Below are 25,094 nucleotides of genomic sequence, written 5' to 3' on the forward strand. Positions count from 1 at the left end.
GGAAGAAGCCCAGAGAGGGTCTCCATCCCTCTTGAGGCTGAGTGGGTGAGGGAGTGGGTACAGATCTGGTTGTGAAGCCTGGACTACATGACAGCTACCTGTCAGTTTTGCCTTCAATAATTCCTTGAATTCCTACTACTAAATGGGATGACAAAATGTGATGGTCCAAAGAAGCACTTAAAAGAAAACTATAGTGAAGAGGGTGCTCATCATACTCATGATTTTGAATAGTTTATTAAATGAAAGGTGAAGCATCAGTTTTAAATTGTACAAAAGGAAAAAAAAAAAACCTCATATTGTAAATGTACAATTTACAGAATTACTAGCAAAACCAATCAAGGAGACACTCATAATACAAAAACCTATTGACTGCAAACTGAACTGGAGACCCATTGCAGGTACCATGATAATAAATGTTTGTTATACAGTATTCTACAATGTTAAATTAGGAATCAGTTTTCCACACAGAGGACTGTGAAGCACAAGGTTTGTCTGAGACTCTGACTCAAACTGGGCAGCATCTGTTGTGCCACCATGCTCACTGGGATCCTGGGACAGGTCCTGCAGCCATTCCTGCCCCCAAGCCGTGGGGGTGCACAGAAGGAGGTAAGAGGGTTTATAAAGTTCCAGCTACTTCTTGGGATCAATACATCCCCAACCCACACTAAGGAATGGCTGAATTACCTGGTCAAACATTTTTGGCAACCGTGTCTGAGAACTGCACGTGTTGTGAGAGCCAAGCTCAGCTGGGTGAGGTGCTGGGCTGGGTGAATTTGGGCTCTTTCCCTGCCCATGCTGGGCACTGAGGGGTTGGGCTGGTGTCCAGTAAGCTTGAAACAGAAAACAGCTCCGTGATTATTCTGCAGCTGCTAAAACTAAAGCACCTCTGAAACTGCTGTGCTCCAAGTGGGTCAGTCTGCTTTGTATCTCAACTGATACTGAGTGCAGAAAGATGAAGGTTTTGGGGCCAATTGTTGGAGATGTGGAGCTGTGGAAGGCCAGCACTGCTGGTGCCAGGCCAGGCTGGGTAAGGAGCAGCTACTATGTCGAGTCATAAAATCGAAGCATAATGAAATTCCAAATTATTGAAGACATTGAAAAATATTTTAGTACAATGAATTAGCTGAGAATGTTTTGGGGGTTTTTTGGATTTTTTTTTGACGTTTTTAGCTTTTTTGAAAAATCATATTTTTTTTTTCCAAAGAATTACTCTCAATATGCACAGTTAACACTGAAAATGTAGCTGTATTCCATTGTAAGCTTAAGAACTTCACCATCTAAGCACAAATTTCTATGCAGCACATACAGTACTTCTAACTGGCAAAATTAATTTACAAAAATAGCAGAAAAGGGTATTTACGGCATGGAAAGTAGACTCTGTTTTATGGTACAGTTAAAATTACTTTTAGTATGCTAAAGTGATCCTTTCCCCCACCCTTGAACTATTTTTTTTTTTTAATAGGAAAGTTGCTGTTTATGTACCTTGTGTTGGCAGGCTTGAAGTAGGTAGTAAAAACAGCAAAGTGATTACTTGAGAACCGTTTGTGTGTTTTACTGAGAATACTTTATTTGCTGGTATAAGTTGCTAAAAATGCACAGAGCAAGTACCAATAGAAAATTTACTGTTTTTGTGTCCCCATGTGCTATATAAAATGAATGTTACACAGCATCTGTTGGAAAAGTGGCTTCATGGACATCTCTTACTTTATGTCCCATTATAAATAAAAATAAATCTTCTCAAGAGTATAAAATCTGGGTTTATCATATCAGAATCTGAAATTTTTTGGCAGAGATGCACATCATTAGAATTCTAACCTCTTCTCTGAGAGTGTTCTTCTCCATGTCTATGAGAGGACATAAGCGTACCATAATGTTAATCAAATCCAGTGTGTTCCAAAACACTTTTCCGTAGCCAGAACGACCTGCTTACAGCAGCCTTGCTAGTCAGTGGCTGATAGGCATAGGTTTAATAAAAATGGCTAGCTTTGAAAACATAAAAAGGCAAATGTTAAAACTGTTTTAAATTGTACAGCAGAAAAATAAAGTTAAAAAGTTCTGTTTTCACTCAATGTTGTTTTCAGAAAACATATGTAGAACAGTGTTTATTTTGACAGCTGTCTTAACAATTTAAAACTTCCTCCTCATACAGAAAAAAAAAAAAAATCCGTATTAGGACAGTCAAGAACAGGGATACAAATGATTTTTTAGGTCAGCCCTTCTGAGGTGACTGGATTGGCCAACATTCCCGTGTGTCATTAAGAAGCTCCTCTTCTCTCCGTCCCTACACCAAGGGGTTGACCTCAATCATTTGGTTAAAAATCAAACCGTATCACATCAAAAATGTGGTTTTCATACAAGCTATCACAGTATATAGGCCTCTAGCTCTAAACAATAGAGTTCCAAGTTTGTAAAAGGTCTTCGCCAGACTTCAGAACATGGGCATGCCAAATCCCTGGAAAAGGGGGGAAAAGACAGCGGTTACATGGGCTGGGACAAGAGCAGAGCTGAAAGCAAGCACAACAAGGCAGGCCTTACTGAATCGTCCTCGATGATCGCTGCCGAGTCGAAGAAGTCTGGCCGCAGCTCCGCGCGCTCACGCCGGTTCCGCGACGGCGGCTGCAACAACGGGAGTTGGAACAGCACGGGGCACAGGGAGCCCTGCCAGCCACAGGGCCACCTGTGCCTGCCCTCACCTTCCCTCCCAGTGCCACAAAACCTCTGGGGCAAATGTGGGCCCTGACAGGACAGCACTCTCTCAATTCTTTGTTATTGAAAGAATGGGGTAAAAGCTGAGGGATTCTAATTCTAAGTCTGTGCTCACAGTTAAGGACTTGCCCAAGGCTCTTGCTGACTTAAGGATGTTTCTGTATTTGGACTAGGCCAGACTGCACAGAAACTCCCTCTTAACTGTCTTTATACTTTAAAGTTCATAGTGAAACTTGAACTCTGACGTGGTCAAAAATGGATTTACCAATAAAAAGGGTACTGAAGATACTGGAACATTTCTGAGGCTTAAACCCTTGATGGTTTCCTCCCCCAAGAGCACAAGAGTAAATGTAAGCCTCACCAGCTCGATCAGTTCTTTCGTTTCCTTGCCTTGGATGTTACTTACTTGGTAATCATATGAGTGCTGGCAATAACCTGAGCATACAGTAGCCTTTCCCAAGAGACTGTAGCCTAGTCCTAATATAATCTAGGGCTTGTTGTTTGGATGTGAAAGGAGAAACAGAAAGGCATAAAAATGGTGAGGTGTGTAAAGCAAACTGCTCCTTTATCCCATTTTACAAGGGAGCAGTCGTTCCAGAGGGGAGGCCAGGTAAGGTTCTAAGTGCTGCAAGGAACTTCTCCCAGCAGTCAGCGCAGTACTGGAAGGGACTGAGGCTGCCACTGATAATGGGACCTGTTTGGGAGCAATTCCTGTTGAAGAAACTCCCACCCACATACCAGTGCCTGTGCTCCCTCCTGCTGTGCCAGCAGGACTCTAGCTGTGCCCTACTGAGACCTCAAGTAAGGATACCCTGTCCAGCCCACCTCCTCAAAATCAAACTAACCAGAAAAGGGAGAGAGAGGGACCCCTTGGCTGTGCCAGTCTGACACATCGTGGCTGCATAAAGAGCTGTGTTAGCACAGCCTGTAACTCATAACCTGATTCTTGCAGGCTGACCAGTTCCAGGTGTGTGATGCTGCTGCTGCCTGCAGCTGCCCAAGAACAGAGTCTTGGGGAGAAGGAGCACAAAGCAATGCTCCTTGTGTGGCTATGGAACAAACCCCCTGGGCATGAGCCTGCAGCTGGAGGCTCTGGGAAGTGCTCACATCATTTTCACTCTAACATTCAGACAACCGGAGGCCGGGCTCAAAATTCTGGAAATTTTTGTTTACACTTCTAAAATTCCTTTAAAATTAGCTTTTAACTGTTTTAAATTGCCATTGATAGGATTTACTGACCAGATCAATGACCATTGTGTCCTCAAATTCTTCATTCATGTCCTCTAGCTGGCCTCGTGAGGACATCATTACATCTTCAAAGATGGGCTCAGCGTCATCTTCCATTAGACCTCGTCTGATTAAATAAAGAGAGAGTCATTTCCAAACAGAAAAACTTCCCAGCCTTGATCTTTGTCATTGAAAATAATGCTCAAATCCTATCATTTAATGCCTTCACTCAAACCCTGATGCTGAGGGTAAAGCCAACAGGCTCTCTGTAATACCAACAGGAGGAAAACTGCACATAAACTCCCCTCCCCCAAGCCCTGGCCCAGGCTAAAGCAGCAGGTCCCACTGACAGCACTATGACCAGTAGTTAAAGTTGTCCCCAACAAGAACAGGGCAGTAATTCCTCTTGTGTTTGCCTGCCCTTTTACCAAGGAGGAATGACACTGTTTGCCAGGGTCACTGGTAAAACCCTGAGTCTGCAGCAGTGCCTTCAAGCCCAGTTCCAAAAGCTGTAAGGATTCCAGCCCCGCTGCTGAAGGACTCGGTGGGATCAGCACAGAGCATGTGGTGCCCCAGTGTTCACCCACATGTATTTCCTCCGTTACTGCACAGGGGGACACCTTGGCAAAAAAAGGATGGAGAGCACAGACACAGGAACAGGCTCGTGGGCAGAGCTCACAGGGAATTACACAGCACACAAATCATGGAACCCCTCTGATATGGAAGCAGCTGAAGGCTGGGACAGAGGCATGGGGAACTGCACCCTGTCACTGGGCCTGGCCACAGTCAGAGAATGGCAGTGCTGGGCTGGAGCCATCCCAGCACTACAAACTGTCCCCCTACCTTTACCACGAGGGTGACACGGCACAGAAATGATTTGCAACCAGCAGGAAAGGTAAAATTTCACTGTGCTGTCTTGCACATGGTTCTGCTGAAGGCAGCAGGCTGTGAGCACTTACACTGCGTGCCTTACGCCACTTCTGCCTTTCATGTAGTTCATTCCTGTCCTGTCCTTTCGATTGAGATCCTCCAGCTTCTGCTGGCCCAGCCACGAGATCTGCATCTGGGGACTGACACACAGGGAGTAAGTTAGGACTGACAGCAGTAATAGTTCTGAGCTGCCTATTTTGGGGCAGTTTCTCTCTCAAGTTCTGTGTCTGGTCATGCTTCATATTAGGATAATTAACTTCTATCCATCATTGTACACATCTTCTGGATTCCCTTCCAGAGTCTGTCTCCTTTCACTGTATGTGCACAAAAAAATCAATTAACTGTTGTAATAAAAGCAGGTATGGAAACACTGACATTGTTCCTTCATTAGGGGCAGGCACCTGGACCAGGAGCACCTCTAAAGTTTATTATTATTAAATAGTACTTCACTGAAGCAGATGAGGCAAAATATGACCAAGAATGGATTCAAAATAGTAACTGACAAAAATGTCACACAATATGAAAACCAAATGTTTTTTACACTAATACCCTGATCAACTTAAGGGCCAGTACCTCACCCATGTGTAAATACCTTCCAGGCTGCACTGCTGATGCCATCAACCAACAACGCCTCTGCTTCAGTTTGTGTGGTGCAGCACAAGGAAACAGCAGCAAACTGTGTGCAGCTCTTCTGGAGCAGCACCAGGTTTTACTGTACTATGCACCCTTGCACCCTAATAAGACTGACAGGATAAACTGGGATAACCCACAGGAAAACAGCCTAGAACCAAACCTGAATATGATTAACCTGTCAGTTCAAGCAGCTCTGTAGCTGTGGCAAGTGTTAGCTCTCCTAAGCTGACCTGGAGGACATGTGACAGCCAACCAGGGCTGAACAGGAAGGGTTCCCATTCCCCACTGCCAGTTCACACTGGGAACTCCCACCTGGAATCCCACTCTTGCAGGGAGAAGAGAGGTGCTCTCTGCCCTGGCTTCACCGTTCTGTGCTCACAGCACGGCCTGAGACAAAGAAAAAGGGGCTCCAGTGCTGGGCAAGAGCCTGCTCAGCTCCCCCAGGAACATGGAAGGGTCTCACACAGCTTAAGGCTGGCTGCTCATCAGGCTTGAGAGGAAACCACAGCACTGGGAAGCTGTCCCACTTCCAGAGCAATGGAATGGTCACAGACTCAGCTGGGCCAAGGGTGGGATCAAAGAGGGACAGAAAGGAAGTTCTAAGTTTAGTCTGGTTTTACTGCAGAGTAGAAAATTCTTAAGGAGTAACTGAAAGCCTCAACATCTTCCCCATCACCTAAAGTTATGGCCCCACCTGGGAAGGCAGGAGATAGGAGGTAAATACTTAACCTCAGAAAGGCAAGTAGGAGCCATGAGTGCAGCCCTCCCTAGCTGTGGGACCAAGGAGGAAAGATGCTCTGGGAAGATGTGACCTGGGCTCTGCCTGGGCTGTGCTGCTGTGTCCAGCCAGGGTCACCAACCTGTGACCCACAACCAGCCTGTGCTCACCTGCTGCATCCTGGCAACACCTGCTGCCAACACCCACAGCCAAGCAATCACTGACAGAAACCAACCAATGTTTTCTCTCTAAATGGAGGTGATAAGATGGGAGCAAAGGGACAAAAAGAATATATAATTTAGGGCAATTACCCAAATCAGGAATTACTAGCACAGCAGCTGGAAATCCAGAAGGAATTAGTCAGGGTGTCAGGAGAACCTTAACTCTGCTATCAGGAAGGGGGAAAGAAAAGACAGTATGTACAGGTCTTCCAAAGAAACAGTTCCACCCAGTTGGGACACAAGGACTAGGAGGATTTAACCAGAACTGCATGGCTATGCTCTGAGATTTAACATAAGGAACTTCTACTATTATTTCATTACAAGATATTTTTCCTGTGACCTGAAGATAATCCAAGTATTGCTGAGCTTAGTCAAGGCATTTCCAGGTGGCTTTGCAAATCAACACTGCATCTCTGAAGCCACAGGCTAAGAATATCACTATAAACCACAAGCAATTCCTTTGCCTGGCTGACTGTATTTGATGGTGAAATTCCAACTTACTTGTGTAAAAAATCCTGTTCAGATCCCTGCTCCGACTCATGCTCCTGGATCTGCTCTCCCATTTGTCTGGTGTTCTCTCTCAGGACAGTGGAGGTGAGCTGAGGTGCCTGCAGTGCCCCTGGAGTATGGATGTTCTCATTCCTGTTCAGCCAGGAGCCTTCCAGGCTCTCATCTAGAGAGAGAACACTGAAATCACTGCTAATTTCTGACCACATGCAGGGCAGTATTCAAACAAGTGTGCATTAAGGGATCACCTGGATAAATGCTTGGAATGATAAGATTTTCAGTTCTGATTTTAGATTCTGTTCTTTTAAGTATTATTACCCCTTATTCCCAGCAATAACAACAATTTAAAGGGAACAAACACAAACCCCATTGCAAACGAAGTCATACTGCAGCACACCCTCAACTGCTGGGTATCTTGAACATAAACAACCAAGGTAATTCCCAGTTCCTGAGTTTATAATTGGAGACTGTTAATCTCATGCACCTATAGCAAACAAGATACAGTTAAACACTAAGACAATGTGGAGCACAAACCCCAAAATCTGGTCAGTCCAGATCTTTAGAATTGTCAGAACCACTGGACTGGAGTAGGAAGGGGACACTTTACTCAGTGATAAAAATGAGATAAAGATGACTGAAGGTCTAGCTGGGATCCTGTGCTTATGTTGGGAAGGGAGCAAAGCAGAGAGGAGGGAAGAGGGAGGACTTGAGAATGGGTTAGAGCAGGAAGAGTGCAGCCAGAGACACATAAGAAAAATTCTGTTACTGGAGTGAAAGACGGGAGATGACAAGATCACAGATTTACTAACAGGAAATGTGTGGTGAGAAAAGTAGATGGGGATCTCTTTGGATCTGTTCATTCTTCTATTGCCTTTTACTACCCTTTAGGCATAAATGTTGTCTGAAAAGCTGTCTATTTCGTAAATTTATTTTTGAATCATTTTTATATTAGGGATTATTTTTTAAAAACCTATTGATTTTCTTAAGGAATTGTCAAGAAATGTCACAGAGCACATTTCCTCTCAGAATCAAGAGGGAATGTTCTCCAAGCTGGTCTGTGCTGGATTTAGGTGAGAAAAGAACCAGAAGTGATTGGATATGGTTCTTAGATGCCACAGTAGTTTCTGCAATGACCTTTCTCCTGTTCTAGATCTTTTAGAGTGGAAATTAAAGAAACAGAAAAAAAGGAGATTCTCAAATGGGAAGTGTTGGAAATCAATTCTCCCTTCTATTGATCACTGAAAGAGGGTGACACAAAAGAGTATGAGGTAAGCAAAGCCTAAAAACTGCATCTTAATACTGAGATTTGCCTTACTGGGAAGCAAAGATTCTACTACACCTCCCAGGGTAAAAAAAAAAAAAAAAAAAAAAAAAATTACAATAGAATGACAATGGCAACAAGAGGAAAGAAGAAAACCTCAGTAACTGAATTCTGTGAAAATCTTGGCATCCTGAAAGAAGAAAAACAGTGCCTGAAGAAAGAAGCCAGTGTTTTATCTACCTACACTCGAGGCTGGCTGTGAGAAATGAAAGGACTTGGTGCAGGGACTGCTCAACATAAACCACAGTGGAGAATGGACCTGGCTGTATGGGCAAACTTTTGAGGAATATTTTGGGAAATTGCTGTATATTCAGGCAAATGGGCACTAGATTCCTTACTGAGGGGTTACTGTCATAGATACTGACCTTGGAAAAGCTTTTGAAGTTTAAATCCTACTCACATCTACTGCATAGTGGAACAACAAATTAGTATTCACAAAAGTCCACACTACATCACCTGTACAGATTGACCAGGAACAGATGCAGCCTTGTAAGAAATTTGCTATCACAGCCAGACTCCTGATGAACGTATCAGAGGCCCCAGAAAGAGTAAATGCAGACAACACTACATAGCAGTACAATTTTAAATAAAAATGGTATCTTTTTAATGTTCCCTAATGGCTCTGCAACAACAGAGATCTGTTATCAGAATTTTTGCCTGCAATCTGCTCCAAATCCCTGAGAATGAACAACTGCCCAGAGGGAAGCACAGGCAGAATCCCAGCAATCCAGGAGTGAGAAAGAACAGGTAACTTCACAAACACCTCTTCCACCAGCATAATGGAACTAAACAGTTCTGACTGCCAGTTTTGGACAAGACAAACAAGAACAGGGAGCTGTGGTGGTATTTCACCTAAAGACATGCCCAGGCCTGACAGAATCTGTACAACAGCTGCCTTGGTTCTGGCCACATCCAGAATGTATCACCTATTTCTGCATGAACTAAAATCGTAAAATTTTAAATTAAATCGTAAATCCCTCTCTCCTGAGTGTCCAGAATGACAAAGCCCTGCACCCCCTCACCAACCTTCCACTCTCTTTTTGTGGAGGGGGGGTCGGCCCTTCTTGTTCCTCACAGAGGAGGCCTTGCTGCTGCTGCTGCCGCTGTTCACAGACATCCTGTCGTCCTCGCCACCTGTCACCAGTGAGTTCCGGTACGAGATCAGCGGCAGCCAAACGTCCTCTCTTCTCTCCATCATCTGCTCTGTCAGGAACTTCTCCAAGTAGGTGTGCCTGGAAAGGAAATACAGGGAGTACTGAGGAGCAGCAATCTCCCCACAGACACCTGGATATGGTCACTGTGTCAGCAGCCAGGCTGCATGAGAGCCGCAGCTGCCAGGATGCAGGATGTCCTTTGGCATCCTGGAACAAGAGAAATGGGTTAGTCAAATGCAAGCATTTATTTTTCCAAAAAAACCTGAAAGACCTGGTCCACTGCCATGAGAAGTCCAATGCACAAGTGTTAACTGAAAAGAGGAGTCAAAAACTCCTTCCTGGTCTGGAGGCCATAGGAACTGTTTTCTTTTTCCATTGATTATTTAATTATGAACTTAGAAGTCACCTCTAAAATGAACATGCAAATCTACTTAAATGTAATTCTAGTATGTTTCAGGCTGCAAACATTCAGAAGTTTGGTAAGAGAGCTCAGGTACTTCAGCATCACTTCCTGCACCCCTCAGTCACAATTTCCTTTAATACCACTTTGCCAGGTTGGCAGCAGTGGGAATCAGCTTCACATATTCCACTTGGAAAAGCAGGGATTTCCTCTGTTAGCTCATGGCAGCTTGGAGCTTGCTCCAGAACAGGCTCCAGAACACACTGCTCATGCCAGGGTAACAATCACATCAGTTTTTTTATTCAATGAATGATGTAACTTTGTTCAAGAAACAGCAGGTTCCTGTCTGCTGTTTTATTGAATATTGTCAATGTTTCCTCCTTCCCTTTTTCATGTGTATATTAACTCCCAAACCTGGCAGTAATGGGAAATTCTTTGTGCATTCCCTATTTTATGGTACCAAATTGTGCCACTTGAGTGCTTCACGGCTTTAGAGAACCTACCTGCAGAAGAGTCTTGGAAAGTAAGAAGTTTTTCTGCCTCCAGTTTGTATTTATAGAATCAGATTGCATGTTTATGGTCAAATTGTGAAGGATGAATATGAGACCACTTGGGAGCTCTTTCCTGCCCGGATGCCAAACTTGAAACATCTTCTGCTCAGCATTCTGGGGGAGCTTCACACTGGCAGTTCTTATCAGTTCTGAATTTCCAGAAGTGAGAACACTATGCTGAGGCTCTGACCTGACACTCACTAGTCAGTGTCCAGACTAAGTCAACTGTATCTTTGAGATAAATAAATTGAAATAAGTGCCTCCAAGGACAATCTCCTCTATTCTGTCCTGCATTAGTTCCTCAGGATTTCCCTGCCTGTATCTGCCTTAATGGGTTTGTAACAGTGTTAGTACAAATTTTTTTTTCTCCAGCTGTATGAGTCTGGCACCTTACATGAACAGCTTTATGTGAAATCCATAGATTAGAATAAATCCATAAATGGCTATCACCAGTTCTGAAGTTACTCATAAAATGAGTAACCATATTAACAGGCTAGGAAAATTAAATTAAATCAATGTTGCTGCTTCACTCTCAAACTGGAAGCTTCTCCCTTTTCTAGCCCCAAAGTAAAAAACCAGCTGCCCAGCAGAAGGAAGCAGAAGCCCTGTGGAACAGCAGCGTGTGCTGGACCCTGCCAGGAACGGTGTTCTGGACCAATGCCCCAACACCTGCAATGATTTGGGGGTTGAGGTAGGGAAGCCAAACTAGAGAATGTGGGCATCCATGTGTACCTGAGACTGGGGGCTCCAGGACACTTCTGGCTGCAAACAAGAGGCCATTGCTGAGTTTGGGGAGGGCCTCTGGGCAGGGAGGGAAGGAAGGGATCCCAAAAATGGGACTTCTCCAGCAGATGGTGGTCACGGACCTTCCTGCATGCAGGCAGCCCCTGTGGTGGGAGAGAGGTCCCTATGGATTGGAGGAGCTGCAGGAAAGGGCAAATCCAGCATCCCAGTACTGTCCTGTCAGTGGAGCACTCTGGGCAGGAGTGGAGCCACCTCCACAGAATCCCTACATGTCAGCAAGTTGTGTCATGGTCACCACAGCCTGTAGGGTCTGGGGCGAGGCTGAACTCATCCCAACACAGAGTCTGGCACAGATCAGAGAAATCAGGCCATAAAGGACCTATTTCTTTTCATGATCATCAGATTCAGCTGGGGTCAATAGCTCAGGTATAGATACTCCACCACAGCAATCCTTATAGCCCTGCAGGAGCAGCCTGCAGCTGTATATGTGGGCAGGGGAACCTTTAAGAAAGAATTTAAATGGCAACAAGGTGAAAGAATAAAATGTCCCAAAGAACTGAATTTCACTCGAAGGCTCAGGTTAACAGAAGCTGTAAGGGACAGCATGATGTAACTTTAAATATCAGACACTGGAAACTTGTGGAAGGGACAACTCTGCTGGAAAGGCTAAACTTCACTAAATTCAACAGGAAACAGGCCAGTGGCACTGAGACCATCATGCAGGAAAATCTACTGTTCACCTAGGAAGACAAACTATAAAATCCTGTTATCCTTAATTTCTGTCCTGAAGAACAGGATAGAGGCTGACAAGATTCCAGGATATAACAAAGAAGAGTGGATGTACAAATGGAGTACCAAGACAGCCTAACTGGATCATCCCATTCCCTAGCTCATGTAACTATTTGTCTTACAATGTTTGCTGAATTGAGAAATTATTGATACAATGAAAAAAATGAAATTGGTTCAAGTGTGTACACATTAAAAAATATACAAAGTTAACCAAGCTACATTTTTTACTGAACAGATAAAGCTGTAATGTTCATAGTTGTGAACCCTAACAGAAAAGAAATGTCTTTACAGAAAAACATCTGTCAAATCTTCACAGCAAGGTCTGACAGAGTCAGTTGAGGTCATTCCAGTTATCTTTCTGACTAACACTCAGTGTGGCCACAGAACTGACTGGAAAGACACCTACAATCATAAATCAGCAGATCTGGCAACTGCACTTTTAAACTGGTCATAAAGTTATTCAGTGAATTCAGTTCCACACAGGGCACATAGTGCTTGGCTGATGTTTGAATGGAGTCCTCTTCCAATATATTAAAAGAAACATGTATAGGTTTACAATTTATGTAAATATACGATGGAAACAGCTGTTACTGCAGTAGTGACAGCCTGTAAACTCCCTGCACTGCTAATGTTTAATTTCTTTTCTTCTAGCCTAAAAAAGGACTTTTTATTTTCAACACCCCATGAGAAATTTTAAACATTGTTTTGGAATATCTCAAATTCACCTCATTAGTGGGTCTGATTTTTCTTTTCCCATTTATTTTTATTACTTTAAGACATAAAGGACAAGTAAGTATATATGTGAAATGTCTCAAAGGGACTTTCTGCAGCCCTGGTTAGATTGTAGAAACCTCAAAGGAGAGAGCTAAAACCCACACTGCAGGGATTAACAGAGGCCGAGGAAGAAAACAGAGCATTACTTACACAGTCTTTTTGTCCTGCCGCAGGAGTTTGGAAGAAAATTCACTAAGGACTTCCAGGAAAGCAAGGTTAGGAGGTGGATAGTCTTGTCCCTTCTGATTCTGGTATTTGAAGGCAAACTCTATGCCATCTCTATAGTACAGAAATATTAACATGTTCAGACATTTGCAACAGTGTTACCGCTGAAAAAAACCCACCCCAAAACACCAAAAAAGCAAGCAAAAAAAGCCAACTTGGAAACCAAACAAGTTGCCCCAAATCTGAGCTGTGATGAAACTGTTTGTACCCTCAGATCCCATTACAACGTTATTCCCCACTACTAGCAAACAGCTGCTTTTGGACAAAGGGGAATGCAGAGTTCCCTGTGGATCTGTGAGGCCCCCATTCAGATAAGCACATGGCCAGTCCCCCTCTAAGAGAGAACTTGCCCAGTGTGGGAACTGGGCAGGTGCAGCCCAGGGGCAGAAGTTCCATGGAATGTGTCAGATCAAACAGGAGCCAACCTCTGCAGCCAGAGCGAGAGAACTGAGATCCCAGAGCAGGGACACACTCAGCTCTGCTTTGTCATCTGGGACTAAAGAGAACACTCTCCCTTCCCTCACCCAGCAAGGCACGAGTGTCCCCTGACTCCTGCCTGGCTAAGGACAGTATCTGGTGCATCCTGACCAAGCCAACTGAGTCTCTGACACTGCAGACCTTAGCACCTGAACTTTTCTATAGCATGGCAAAGTCATAATTTAAATTTACCAGAACCTTTCCACACTTTTCTATGCAGCAGCTGCATAAAAAGTTCAAGTCCACTTTAAATTATTTCCAAAATATTTTTGGAGTATCTTTTTATAAAAGCCCTTGGTTCCTCCAGAATCCACAGTGGTGTGGAACAAAGAACCATCCTCAGTCGTTAGACACAACCCACCTGAGATAAACAAACATAGCCATGTCAGTAAATTCCAAGAAATAATTAGGTAGCAGCTAGTTCGTTTCCTTTCTACCTACATACATATAGAGCCCTCCAGTTAAAAGTAGAAAAAAATATATAATTATTCCATGGCCTGTTGAGATTATGTGCTTTTAGAAAGGGAATGCCAAACAAGAAGTTCAATCTGAAGTAGTATAAAAATCTAGTTTATTTACCACCACTCACTTGTGTAGTGTGGCCACAGCCTCTCTTGTCTTGATCTGATCCAAGCCAAAAGTGAGGGCAAACCGCCTGGCCAGCTCCTTAATGCCACTGACGTGGGCAGATGTCCTGTCCAGGTTGGGACCTTGCTCCTGAACAAGCTCATTGAATAGCTGCAGAGAGAGTTCAGAGGTTGATACCTGTGAGACACTTTTATTGAGAAAGACTTGAGCTCTAAACCTTTTCCACCTGAGAATGGCCTTTGTGACTGTCTTTTTGTGAAGAGACATAACATAGTCCCTGTCACTTGCCAGAATTTCTTCTGCCCCACTGCTGTTTGCCAGCTGTCCCCCATCTTGTACTTGTGTGGAGTTATTTGGGTGGAATTCTGCACCCACCTTCCCTGAATCCCATCTATTATTCCCCCAACTCATCAAGAAGGTCCTGCATTCTTGTGCTGTTCTCTTAAGCACCTCCATCACCCATCAGATCAGGAGGTGCTTTGAATTTGGTGATCAAAAGTTCAGCTCCACCACTGTAGCCTCAGTGCCTGTCTGCCCAGCACTCCTGCCTCAAAGGGCCTCCTTTGTATTGGAGTGCTCAGTGCTTTTCCAGCCAGTTCCACCTCTCCTGGCAGTGCCATTTACACTGCTGAGAATACCCTGGCAGCCAGTGCCAGTGATGATATTAAATCAGGCTGCATTACAGCGACTGTTTCTCTCATCTCCACAAGCTCTGTTACCATGTAATTAATGACAGCAGCTTAATTTGACAGGATTCCTCCTTGACAAATCCACACTGGCTGCTACCTGTCACTGAGGCACTTGCAAAGAGCTCCTCATTACTTTTTCACAGAATTTTGTCAGGCTGATTGATCTGTGGCACCTGCTTCCTCCTCTCCAAGTTTTACAGACAGGAGTGGCTTTGACACTCCCTGATTCTTCTGGAAGTACATCTGTTCTTCTCAGGTTTGCACAGATCTCTCTCAGCTTCCAGATTGCTACAGGAAAAACCTTAGGAAGGAATTTTGGGAGGTCCAGCTCATTTGAGAACATCTAATTAGTGGAAGTAATTTATCTGTGAAATGGCTATAGCTGGTACTTCAAGGGCCTAAGTGGTATTTAGTGCACTTCGTGCTGCTGGCTGATAGATTTCATCACCAGACAGTAATTTACAGTTGATGTAAAGCAAATTTTTCCAGGAAAAAACATGTCTAACACTATTGAAGATTTAATTAGCTTGAAATTTGAAAAATTCATCAGTATTTAGACAAAGTATAAGGAAGATGCATTACTTCAGCAAATGCTAAGAAGAAAAAGCCATGCTAATTCTTCCTGTTGACTCGGGATCAATAAACAAATGCCAGGAATCAGCTTGGACCAAATTGCCTCCAAGGCTCTTCTCTCCCTCCCTTCCATTTTTATGTGCCCAAACTTTGCCAGTGTGGGCCTATGGAGACAGAGATTACTGAGACAAAGGAGCAGTGACAGCCTGAACTGGAGAGCAGGAAAACGAAGAAAATGTCCTAAGGAACTGCAGCATTTCTGCTTCCCTGTAAAGTGCACCAGAGGAAATCCTGGCCAGGGCTTTTTGCAGTGAGGCATTTCTAAAAAAAAAAAATCAATGTTCTTACCTGTTGCAAACTGAGAATGAGTGTCTTTGCACACTGGATTTTATCAATTTGCCTGGTTTTGCTCAGAGTTTCCTTAATGATATCTCCATAGTCATTGTAGTACTAAGAAAAAATGTGAAAAAAACAACAGAACTTTAAGTCACATCTCTAATACAATTTCCTACAGTTTTCCCAAGAGAAAGATTACTTTTAATTCTTGATTTGAAAAGGCAGCAGTTGCTCAAATCCAGATTTTTGGTGTGAGTGAGGGACAATGTTTCAGTATGAAAATTTAAACTGAACCCTGTGATAAGGTAGTGAACTTCTGTATTTATTGTATTTTGTAACAAGTATGTTGAAAACCAAATGAAAGAGCATCTCCTGCCCCAAAGTAAGCACTTGATGAAGGTGACCCACAGCTGCCAATTCCAAGCAACAATATGACATTGATCCAACACCTTCTTAAGAGGCAGGTGTGAGCTCCTTGAACACTGAGGGCAAAGGAATTCACTGAAGCCAGAAAGTGGAGTAAGGAATGAATCAGCATGGAGTCCTCTTTCTCTTTATGTTAACAGAATGGTTGCTGAAAGCCACAGCCTATGGTGCTGCCCATATGGGTAGAAAAGCTGTATTATCATTACATATTCCAAGTTGAGAATATATTCTTTTTCCCAACAGTGTTCTTTCAGCCTCATCAATATCTCTGTGTTTGTAGTCACCTATTTTTATTGCCTCTAAAATACTGCTTTTGCCTTCTTTGGTACTAATTTAAATTAAATTTCTCTCCCTCTCCCGCTCCCCCAGTTTTAAGAGAAGAAAGGGCAGGGGGAGAGAAGCCCAGCCTAGAGCAGCAGGGAGGGAACCGCCCTGGATGGTGACAGCTCCAGTTTCAAACTCCCACCCTGGCAAACAATCCCTAAGCAAGACTAACCCTGACTGATGGCTACAGTGTGTCCCAGGGATTTTATTGTGCTCTGTGTGCCTGATGGACAGGAAGAGAACTTCAAGTTAAACCCTTTATGTTTCACATCAACATCTCCAACAGTGTCTAGAGTAAAGGACCTGTTCTGTTTTCCAGTTCTTCCCCCTGAATTGTCACCTCTGTGATGATCAATCCCCTGCAGGGACAGGACCTGAGGGGTCAGTGGCAGGACTGCTGAGGTGCCTGTTCGGGCAGGTAAATACTCCCATGTACAGGGGCAGCAGGAGCAGAGGTCCCTCTGACCTTCACTGGGCCTAAAAGCTCTGTGGAAGCAGTGAAAGTTGAGAAGATCTTCAGTTACCACAGACCCACTTACAGCACAACCATACAGAGCTTCTCTTCCCTGCTGTCCTGTTTAAAGCAACCTCCTCTCAGAAGAGCTCTGCTGCCTCATGGCAAGCACTAAGCCTGGGAGACTGACAGTGGAACATGACATGGAACAGGTAATTTATTGGGGATTCTAGAGATGAATCTGAGGAGCAGGGTAAGAAACTCTATAGAGTGGGCCTCTCTGGAAATACTCAGCACCTCAGGACCAGCTTTCGGTGCTGTCATAAATTAAAAGCTTATGTGCTACAAAGAGGGTGAGGTCATTGCTCATTGCTGCTCAGTGCCAGGTGTCATTTAGAAAGGAAAAACTACTACACAGGATCAAATAAAGCTGAAAAGGCTTTGAGGAGTGTTTGGGCTGTAACCACAGTCCTGGCAGACTGGGCTCAGTAAGAACAGGAGGATGCACGGCCTGTACCTTCATATAGTGTTTGAAGATATCTGCTGCTGCATGCATGTCCACAATGTCATAAATTATCAGCTTGCTAAAGGCAGCCAGAAGGTTTCTTCTCTTATGCAAAGCTTCTATTTTGTTGGCTTCATCTTCTTCATCTCCCTCTGAAAGCATTATCAACAACAGAATGTTTGTAAGTAACTGTTAAGTTCTAAAACAACATTATCAAAGGGGAGCTTTTAGAAAAAAAAAATAAATTCTTCAACATGAAGCAAGCAGGATTGTCGGAGATAAAGGTGATAAATCTTAGGTCCTGCCTACTTAAAAACTTCCAGGGAAGTTTAGGAACATGACACACCACTGACCAAGGCTGCTCTCCACAGTCCTAAGGGGATCCTGAATATAATCCACATGGAACTGAGTCATTTATTTCCTATATCCTGTGGAAGACCACAGCGAACACTTGCTGAATGCTCTTGATTAACTTCTCAAATGCAGGACATTCAGAGAGGCTTCATTAACATGACTAAGCTATATAAATATTTAACAAAAGAAAAATCAGAAGCACCAGTACTTCTGCATGCCTTGGATTTTCAGATGTGAAATCAATGGCTCTGAACAACAGGAAGTAAAATCCAGTTGTAAGAAGCATTAACATTGAATGGCAATGCCAGAAGTGTTAAGTCCCTATGCAAGACTTCATCTGTGAATGAAAAATAAACTACACAGATAAAATCTTAAATTCAGTTATCATATAATATAAGCATATTCCACAACTTATAAAAGAAACTTCAGAGCAGAAACCTTCCAAAATTAAAGTAGGAATACTTCTGAAAACATCCGAACAAAATGATCAGAAAATTCTATTTTCTCCTTTCTTCTGTGTCTTTTATGAAAAAAAGCTAAACATACCCATGCTCTGATTCTCATCATCTTGGTCAATAAACACATGATCCATCACAAAACTGAGAAGTTCTGACTGGAGGCCTGAGTCTGGATTGAACACCAAGGGCTGGAGCCCTTCTCGACCTCCCGTCATCAGCTGGTGACTAAAAATCATCAGGAGATCACAGAGCAGCATGAAAGCCTGAAAGGCAAAAGAGAATGAATGCAGTGAAAAGTCAAGTAAGGAAAACTTAAAATACCTTTGATCTAATTTCCAGATATTGCCTGCTATTATTAAACAGCTTCTTAAACTGTTCTCAGGTGTAGTTGTTATGTGCTGTGAAAAGTATTCCATAATGGTTTACTCTAATTTGGAATGCTGTGCCTTTGGTTCCTAGGTTAGGAACTGTGGTTATCACCTTCTCCATGTCCCAGATGACCCATATTAAACTTCCATTTCTTTTCCATGAAAAGAATTCTAAATGTACCTCTGATCCAAGGCCTGCAGTCAAATTCGTAGTAAAGAGAAGACACCTCTTTTGATAAACAGCCAAAAAAATCAAACAAATAAAAATATGAACAGCATTGAGGGAAAAATTCAAGCTGAGTCACTGTCAGACCCCAAAAATACAGACAAACAGCCACAGCAAGGAAATTCTTGCAGAATTTCATCAACAGCTCTTGCAAAAAAGAACCAAGTTCATCTGCACAGCTTTCAAATCCAGACAAAAGCCAACCTGGCCAGAATTGTCCATGATTTATGCTCATTACTGTAAAACCCTCATTACCTGAGACAGAAAAGAAGGCAGCTGTCACTACCTTCCTGTCTTCCAAGGGACCATTCCTGCATGGCAATAACACTGTTTTGCTCCCAAATGGCTTTTGTTGGGGTCTCACAGCTAGCTGTCTGCATTTGATGACATTCAGCACCTTTCAGAGGTCTTTTTATGCATAGCTTCTCTATTTTTAACCTTAGGTTCTGAATACTTTACAAATTAAAAAAAAAAAAAATAAAAAAAATCTGTAAATGCTGAACTTCCTAGTGGCTCCCTTATTTCTGGGAGTATGTTATAAAATCTGAATGAGCTACAGTCAGGCAAGAACAGATGCAAATCATTGTAAACTATGTTCTGTTGAGGCCTTAGGAACAGATGTTGCTATTTGGGATTTTTCTCCCCTTGATGCAAAAGGCTGTGATTCATTCCAGTGATGATCTCACCTGCTCTAAACTCCCTTGATACTCAATGGAACTGAAGCTCTTCCTAATGCAGACCTCGAAAAAAGAGCAGATGAGTAATGCACTGCTGAGTTCTGTCCATTATGAAGGCAGCAGTTGGATTAGTCACAGGATATTTATTTCCCTCAAACACTCATAGAAAAGTTGAAATGTTTCAATCCTGTTTCTCTAAATACTTCATACATTTTTTCTTCCTTTAATATGGACACCAACTTTGTCTGGGAAGAATGTCTGGAGTAAGGATCAAGTATGGTAGGGAGACAATACTATTTGCACATGACTCTCAAAAAGAATCCAGTAAAACAAGAGGAATAAGTAGCAGTCCTGCACTCACAGAAATATACTTTTTGAGTTAGAAAACAAGAGCAAATCATAGAAGAGTCAGCTGGAAGGGGTGCCTGGAGTCTCCATCCAGCCTATTCTGCCTGGGACACTTGCTGTCTGGGTCTGGTTGGGTTTGGATTTGTCTGGCTGAGGCTTGAAAATGTCCCCACAACTGGGAACTGCAAAGGACTTTCTAAACAGAAGTCTAAATTATCAATGAAAAAACCATGGTGGCCACTAGTAAGAAAGAGAACAAGCCCATGTTAATACACCCTCAAGAACAAACCCACTGCAGGCATGGGAAAGAACATTTGCCATTTGCTGAGGCAGGAAGGACGTCAGATCCAGCTTGAGCTGGAAGGGAGGTATTTGCATGGAACTAGAAAATATTTTCACATCATAAAGTATTCATATAATATGCCAAGAGTAACTACTCTGAATATTAAAAAACAATTACTAAAGTAAAATCTGCTGGAAGCCAATGACACACAAGTCTTTTAGAAATATATAAACTACTGACATCTCTGAGCATTTAATGTTTATATTTAGCAACCTGAAGAACAGAGAGTAAATGCGAAGCAGATCTTTAAAAGAAGTAAGTCTTTATTATATATATATAATATATATTTATTATATATACAAGTCTTTAAAGAAGTATTATCTTTTAAATACCACAGGCAAAAAACACAGGCCAGATATTAGTTATGTTCTTTACAAAGTCTGGGGAAGTCTGATAGAAATGACATTTGTAGACAAATAAAATGTCACTGACGTAAATCAAGGGTATATTCACATAACTTCAGCTAACAAACCAGCTACTGTGTCCTGCAGAGACAGACTTAATTATTTCAGTAAACCCTTTGATTCAATGGAAAAAAATCTAAAAAGATTCAGCCCATTTGAGGTCTCAGTCACCCTCCCAAAGTGCCTATTTCCATCTCTTAATCCAGGGTTTACAGGAAGAGTCTTTCATCTGAGGTGACTGAGTTAGAGGCCTGAAGTTACAAGGGCTGGAAATGAGCCTGAGCATCCAGATAATCTTTCTTTACTGTTAATCAAAAGTTAATTTGTCATGAGCTGTGCTTTGGAAGTTCTGTTAATACAGCTGCTTTTCTGGGCTGTTTTTTCAGGTTTATTTAGACAGGAGCACAGATGATTTTGCTTTAAGTTTGATGTAGTGCTGTCTTGAGTTTTACTACAATTTAACACATACACTTTTCTAAGAGTGTGACAGACATTTTCTTTACCTGTTCTTTGACTGGAGTGTTGACATTTGATAGACACTGCTGGCAGACAGCCAGGAAGGATTTCACAGTTTTCCTCAAAACCAACAAGTCCTCCTGGAAAAAACATTAAAAAAGAAAGTATCAAAAAATTAGTAAGAAGTTTCTCAGAGGAAGCAAAATACAGAAATGGTGATGATTTCATACATTCAACAAAAAGCTGTGAAAGAGTAAGCTATTCAAAATGAACACACAAAGAAACTGTCCCTTGGTTTTACAGTGATGAAGACCCAATCACTGAGAAGAAAATGAGAACCCCAAATTAAATGGAATGTGATGAATTCACAGCAGGATGGTTGGCCCATGCTCTGCAGACCTTCCTCCAGAGTAGCCCTCTCAGCTTCCACATGGAAGAGAGAATGTCCTGCAGAACAACCTCCAAGTAAATGTGAAGAACCTACATAATGCACATGCAGTGTTTTCCTTTCTGAAATGTTTTACTGAGGCTGGCTGTTCAGCCCATGTGTCTCAGTTCTGGTTTTAGCTTTTCTTATGTTTCCTGCCACGAGCTCTCGTTGCTCTGTGTTTACTGCAGAGCCTTTTTGTGGTCCATATGTTCTCCCTGTGCTGGCTGACAGCACAAGATAGGACTGTCAGCATGCCCAAGCACCCTGAGTGTTCCCAAAGCTCTGAACTTCTCATCACTTCCAATGGAGTGAGTGGGATTTGCTGACATGGACACTGAAGGTCTGTGCACTCCACCTTCCTACTCCTGGATCAGTTTTTCTCTGATGATGCAGCCATGGTGCCACTGCATTACCCTGCCATTACAGAATCAGTAGGACAGCTCTGCTCTGTTTTAACCCACAGCTTGCCATTAATCACCTCTCTTTTTTCCTGGATATAAATCTTCCATTTGGCAGCATTAAGATGCCTCTTTTTAAAAGTTTTAAATTGTATTTTGTTCACCAATCAATCTGTATCATCCCCATTTTCAGGGCCTTCCCAGATGACTGACAAACATGACCCTTTTTTAGCAGAGAACAGATGTCTCCCAGAATGCATCAGAAACTATTCCACTGTGCAAGGATTGCTCACCTACAATTTTTCTTTAATATATGGATCAATTTTGAGCTACTGAATATGAGCTACATTAAATTCAAACATGCACCTGAAATGCAATGTAGTATTAATGTCTTACAGACACTGGTGTTTCAATTAGTTTTCTTCTCAGTCAAAAATGCAATCTTATCAACAATAAATTAATGTGTTTCTTCCAGTCTTAGCTGTTGGCCCTTCAGCCTTGTACCAACTGTGTTGTCTCTCCCACTCCAAGATTCTACCTAGAATCTAACTGATTATGCCAGGCTTATATCAGTTCACTGTTACATAATCACCTGATTTAAGCACTGGGATTACAATCACTTTCATGCTTTCTACTTTCAATCACAATTACCATCCATTTAGATGTTCATGAATTCAAGAGAGAAACTAAAATCTATGGAAAAACCTACAGGTTAAAAAGGGAATGAGTGTGTCTCCCATTTTTTTTTCTGTCAAAGTGACTAACAGGCAGGTACATGGAATTTATTACCCTCTCTCCTGACAGAATAGCATGACAGAGATTCATACTGAAAAGTTACAGACAGCAGGAGAAAGCCCAACTGAACAGTGCAATGGAGCCACCTGGAACTCTTCTGAACATGGAGAAATCCCCAGACTACTGAAGAGTGGGGATTTTTTTTCAACAGAGAAATGGGAAGAAAAAAATGAATTAGATTTCAAAGTCTTTGAGCATTCTGGGGTGCACAGCCCAGGCTCTTGAGGTCTGAGTACCTGATCTGCCTTCAGCAGCAAAGCTGCTGTGAAACCACGTTATCATCCTGTTGTGGCTGTTAGACAAAACCACGGGGTCACAACTCTGCAATTTAACTGCTCCATGGCGGGAACTGGAATAAGCTGCTGAGAGCAAGGACTGGAATCTGTGCCACCACCCAAATCCAAACCAGGGTGTGCAAAAGACCCATGTCTACAATTCTTCAGGTACTTTATAGCTTTAAATTAAAGCTTGACTTTCTCCACTGAACTAATTTTAAAATGCTGTACTTTTGCTGTGCTCACCTCCCAAACCCCATCCTCTTCTCCGTATGTGCTCACTGCTTTTCCTCTAAAGTACTTATTATTTGCAGTATTAACTTCACAGTGTTAAAGAACCCTCAGCTTCCAACCCTACTGTGGAAAATGGTCCAACCTTTTGCACCTTGTGGCTTTTTTCTTCCCTTCAGCTTTTTGTGTCTTCTGTCATCATGCCCATATAAATATGAAAAGTCACCAAGTCACCACATTGTACTTTAAATCCCTTAAATCCCCTCTCCTAAGTCCTCTGCCCACTAATCACACTCCAATAGCCATGCATGTGGCTGCAGCTCTGGCTGCTGCTTACTCACAACTGGCTGACCTCTGTCTTGCCTCTCAATGTTTGCTCTAGTTATGCTTTATTTTTACTATTCTAGGTTTTAGGACTGTATTTTTCTGCAAATATTTCCTTCTCAGTACATACACATACAGTGCAAAGTACAATGTCCTGGGTACCTGGGACATGGCTGAAGAAATCCAGCTGGCAACAAGTGCATGTTCTAATCCCCAAATCTCTTGCCTCAAGACTGTACTTGCTCCCCCAGACTGACAGATGAGAGAACTCCAGGGGACAAATTACCAGCTTCCTGTGGTACCACCCTCAAACCCCTTTCCACCTGAGGAGGAGTTTTCCTCCAGGCTACAACAGGCTGCTCCCACAAGCCAAGGAGGATAAGCTTTCTTCCCCCAGTACAGTGCTGGTTACCCCAAAGAGCACCAGTCTGCACAAACAGCCCGCACAGCCTCAGCCTCCACTGAGTATGGAACAGGGGGACTGAAGGTTAAAACATCAGACTGTGGATATTTCAAGTCTTACACATTTCATTTTTTCATGCTACCTTTCAGTAAGCAATTTTTCCTTTTCAGATTTTAGACACCAAGATGACTCCACAGAACACCTTTCTCTCCACAGGCTAGCTTGAAGAAGTGTTTCAAAATAACTCTGCTCCAACTCTCTGCTGTATTTAACTCACAAAATCTTTGTTATTGGACAGAGAATTTGGACTTCCTCAAAAATTCAAATAATCATTAATTGTCACCCTTCTGCTAAAATGTCTTTGATACATTTTTATGATGATAAAAATGTATCAAAGACACTCCCTTTGGCTCTATTTACAAATTATATTGAACAGTGAGGGGCAACCTGCAGAGCACCCCCTGGTAATAGCCTGGAGAAACAAGAGCTCTGTGTATCTTGGTAATCTTCAGTAACCTGTGACTAGCTAAGATCAAGTTTGGAATTTGTAGGTGTTCATTAACATTATAAAAGTGTCCAATATTCTGGTCCTGTATTCTGTAGAGCTGAAAGTTATCCCGGAGATGTGCTGCACTGGCTGTAGGTCAATTATGTACTGTTAATAAATCAACGAGCTGACTTGATCCTAATTAGACTTAAACAAGAGTTGAGCTTTTCCCTGCCACACACATGGAGGCTCAAGTCGAAAACATCTGGATCAGGTAGGGAGCCATGATGCAGAACATACCCAACAGCTGTAATATGAGGTATTCCTCATACAGAAATGCCTGAACACAAGAAAAAAAATAACTTAATTCCAAACAACTCTGTTCCCAGTGTATGCCTATGGTTGTCAGGTATGACTCCACCACAGAATCAGTACAAGATACAAAAAATACTGAGCAATTCTGAACTGTAGCCAGAGAATTCACTTTGAAGGAAACCTTACCAGAATTCCCCATCCCACCTGCAAACTCCCTGCAATAAAAGGTACACCTGATGGATGCAAAGCACACGTGAACAAATGTAAAACTTACCAAGATACTTGTACTTGTTTCCATCTTTTATTCCTGTACTTACAACTCCAAAACGTTCATATACTTTATCCTGTGTATTGACTGCCTAAATGGGACCTCACTAGGTGAAACAGAGCAGCTACTACTGCCAGCATGAAGTCAAACAAATGACCCAGCTGGCAGCAGATGAACATTTCTTACAAATCAATCCCTCCATCTCTGATCTCTCAGTCTGGTTGTTCAAGGCAAAGCTAAAAAATCATCTTTGAAACATGAG

General features: G+C 42.6%; 1 protein-coding gene across 7 annotated transcripts in view; it reads right to left on the reverse strand.

The window, feature by feature from the left end:
- Positions 1 to 212: 212 nt before the first annotated feature.
- The window catches only part of STAG1 (stromal antigen 1), a 154,170-nt gene continuing 129,288 nt past the window's right edge, over positions 213 to 25,094 (reverse strand). For 6 of the 7 annotated variants that reach the window (XM_033516801.1, XM_033516800.1, XM_033516802.1 and 3 more), the window contains 12 exons: positions 20,954 to 21,046; positions 18,173 to 18,347; positions 17,285 to 17,424; positions 15,576 to 15,677; positions 13,967 to 14,115; positions 12,826 to 12,954; positions 9,290 to 9,495; positions 6,937 to 7,108; positions 4,893 to 5,003; positions 3,946 to 4,060; positions 2,536 to 2,616; positions 2,072 to 2,452 (listed from right to left, as the gene is read on the reverse strand). In XM_033516801.1, coding sequence (XP_033372692.1) covers positions 2,429 to 2,452; positions 2,536 to 2,616; positions 3,946 to 4,060; positions 4,893 to 5,003; positions 6,937 to 7,108; positions 9,290 to 9,495; positions 12,826 to 12,954; positions 13,967 to 14,115; positions 15,576 to 15,677; positions 17,285 to 17,424; positions 18,173 to 18,347; positions 20,954 to 21,046 — 1,497 coding nt within the window. In that variant the 3' untranslated portion in view covers positions 2,072 to 2,428. Of the gene's footprint in view, positions 2,453 to 2,535; positions 2,617 to 3,945; positions 4,061 to 4,892; positions 5,004 to 6,936; positions 7,109 to 9,289; positions 9,496 to 12,825; positions 12,955 to 13,966; positions 14,116 to 15,575; positions 15,678 to 17,284; positions 17,425 to 18,172; positions 18,348 to 20,953; positions 21,047 to 25,094 lie in introns of all 7 variants that reach the window. The other variant, XM_015637464.3, reaches the window with a different exon arrangement.

The sequence above is a fragment of the Parus major genome, chromosome 9 (genome assembly GCF_001522545.3).
Source record: "Parus major isolate Abel chromosome 9, Parus_major1.1, whole genome shotgun sequence".
Lineage (NCBI taxonomy): Eukaryota > Metazoa > Chordata > Aves > Passeriformes > Paridae > Parus > Parus major.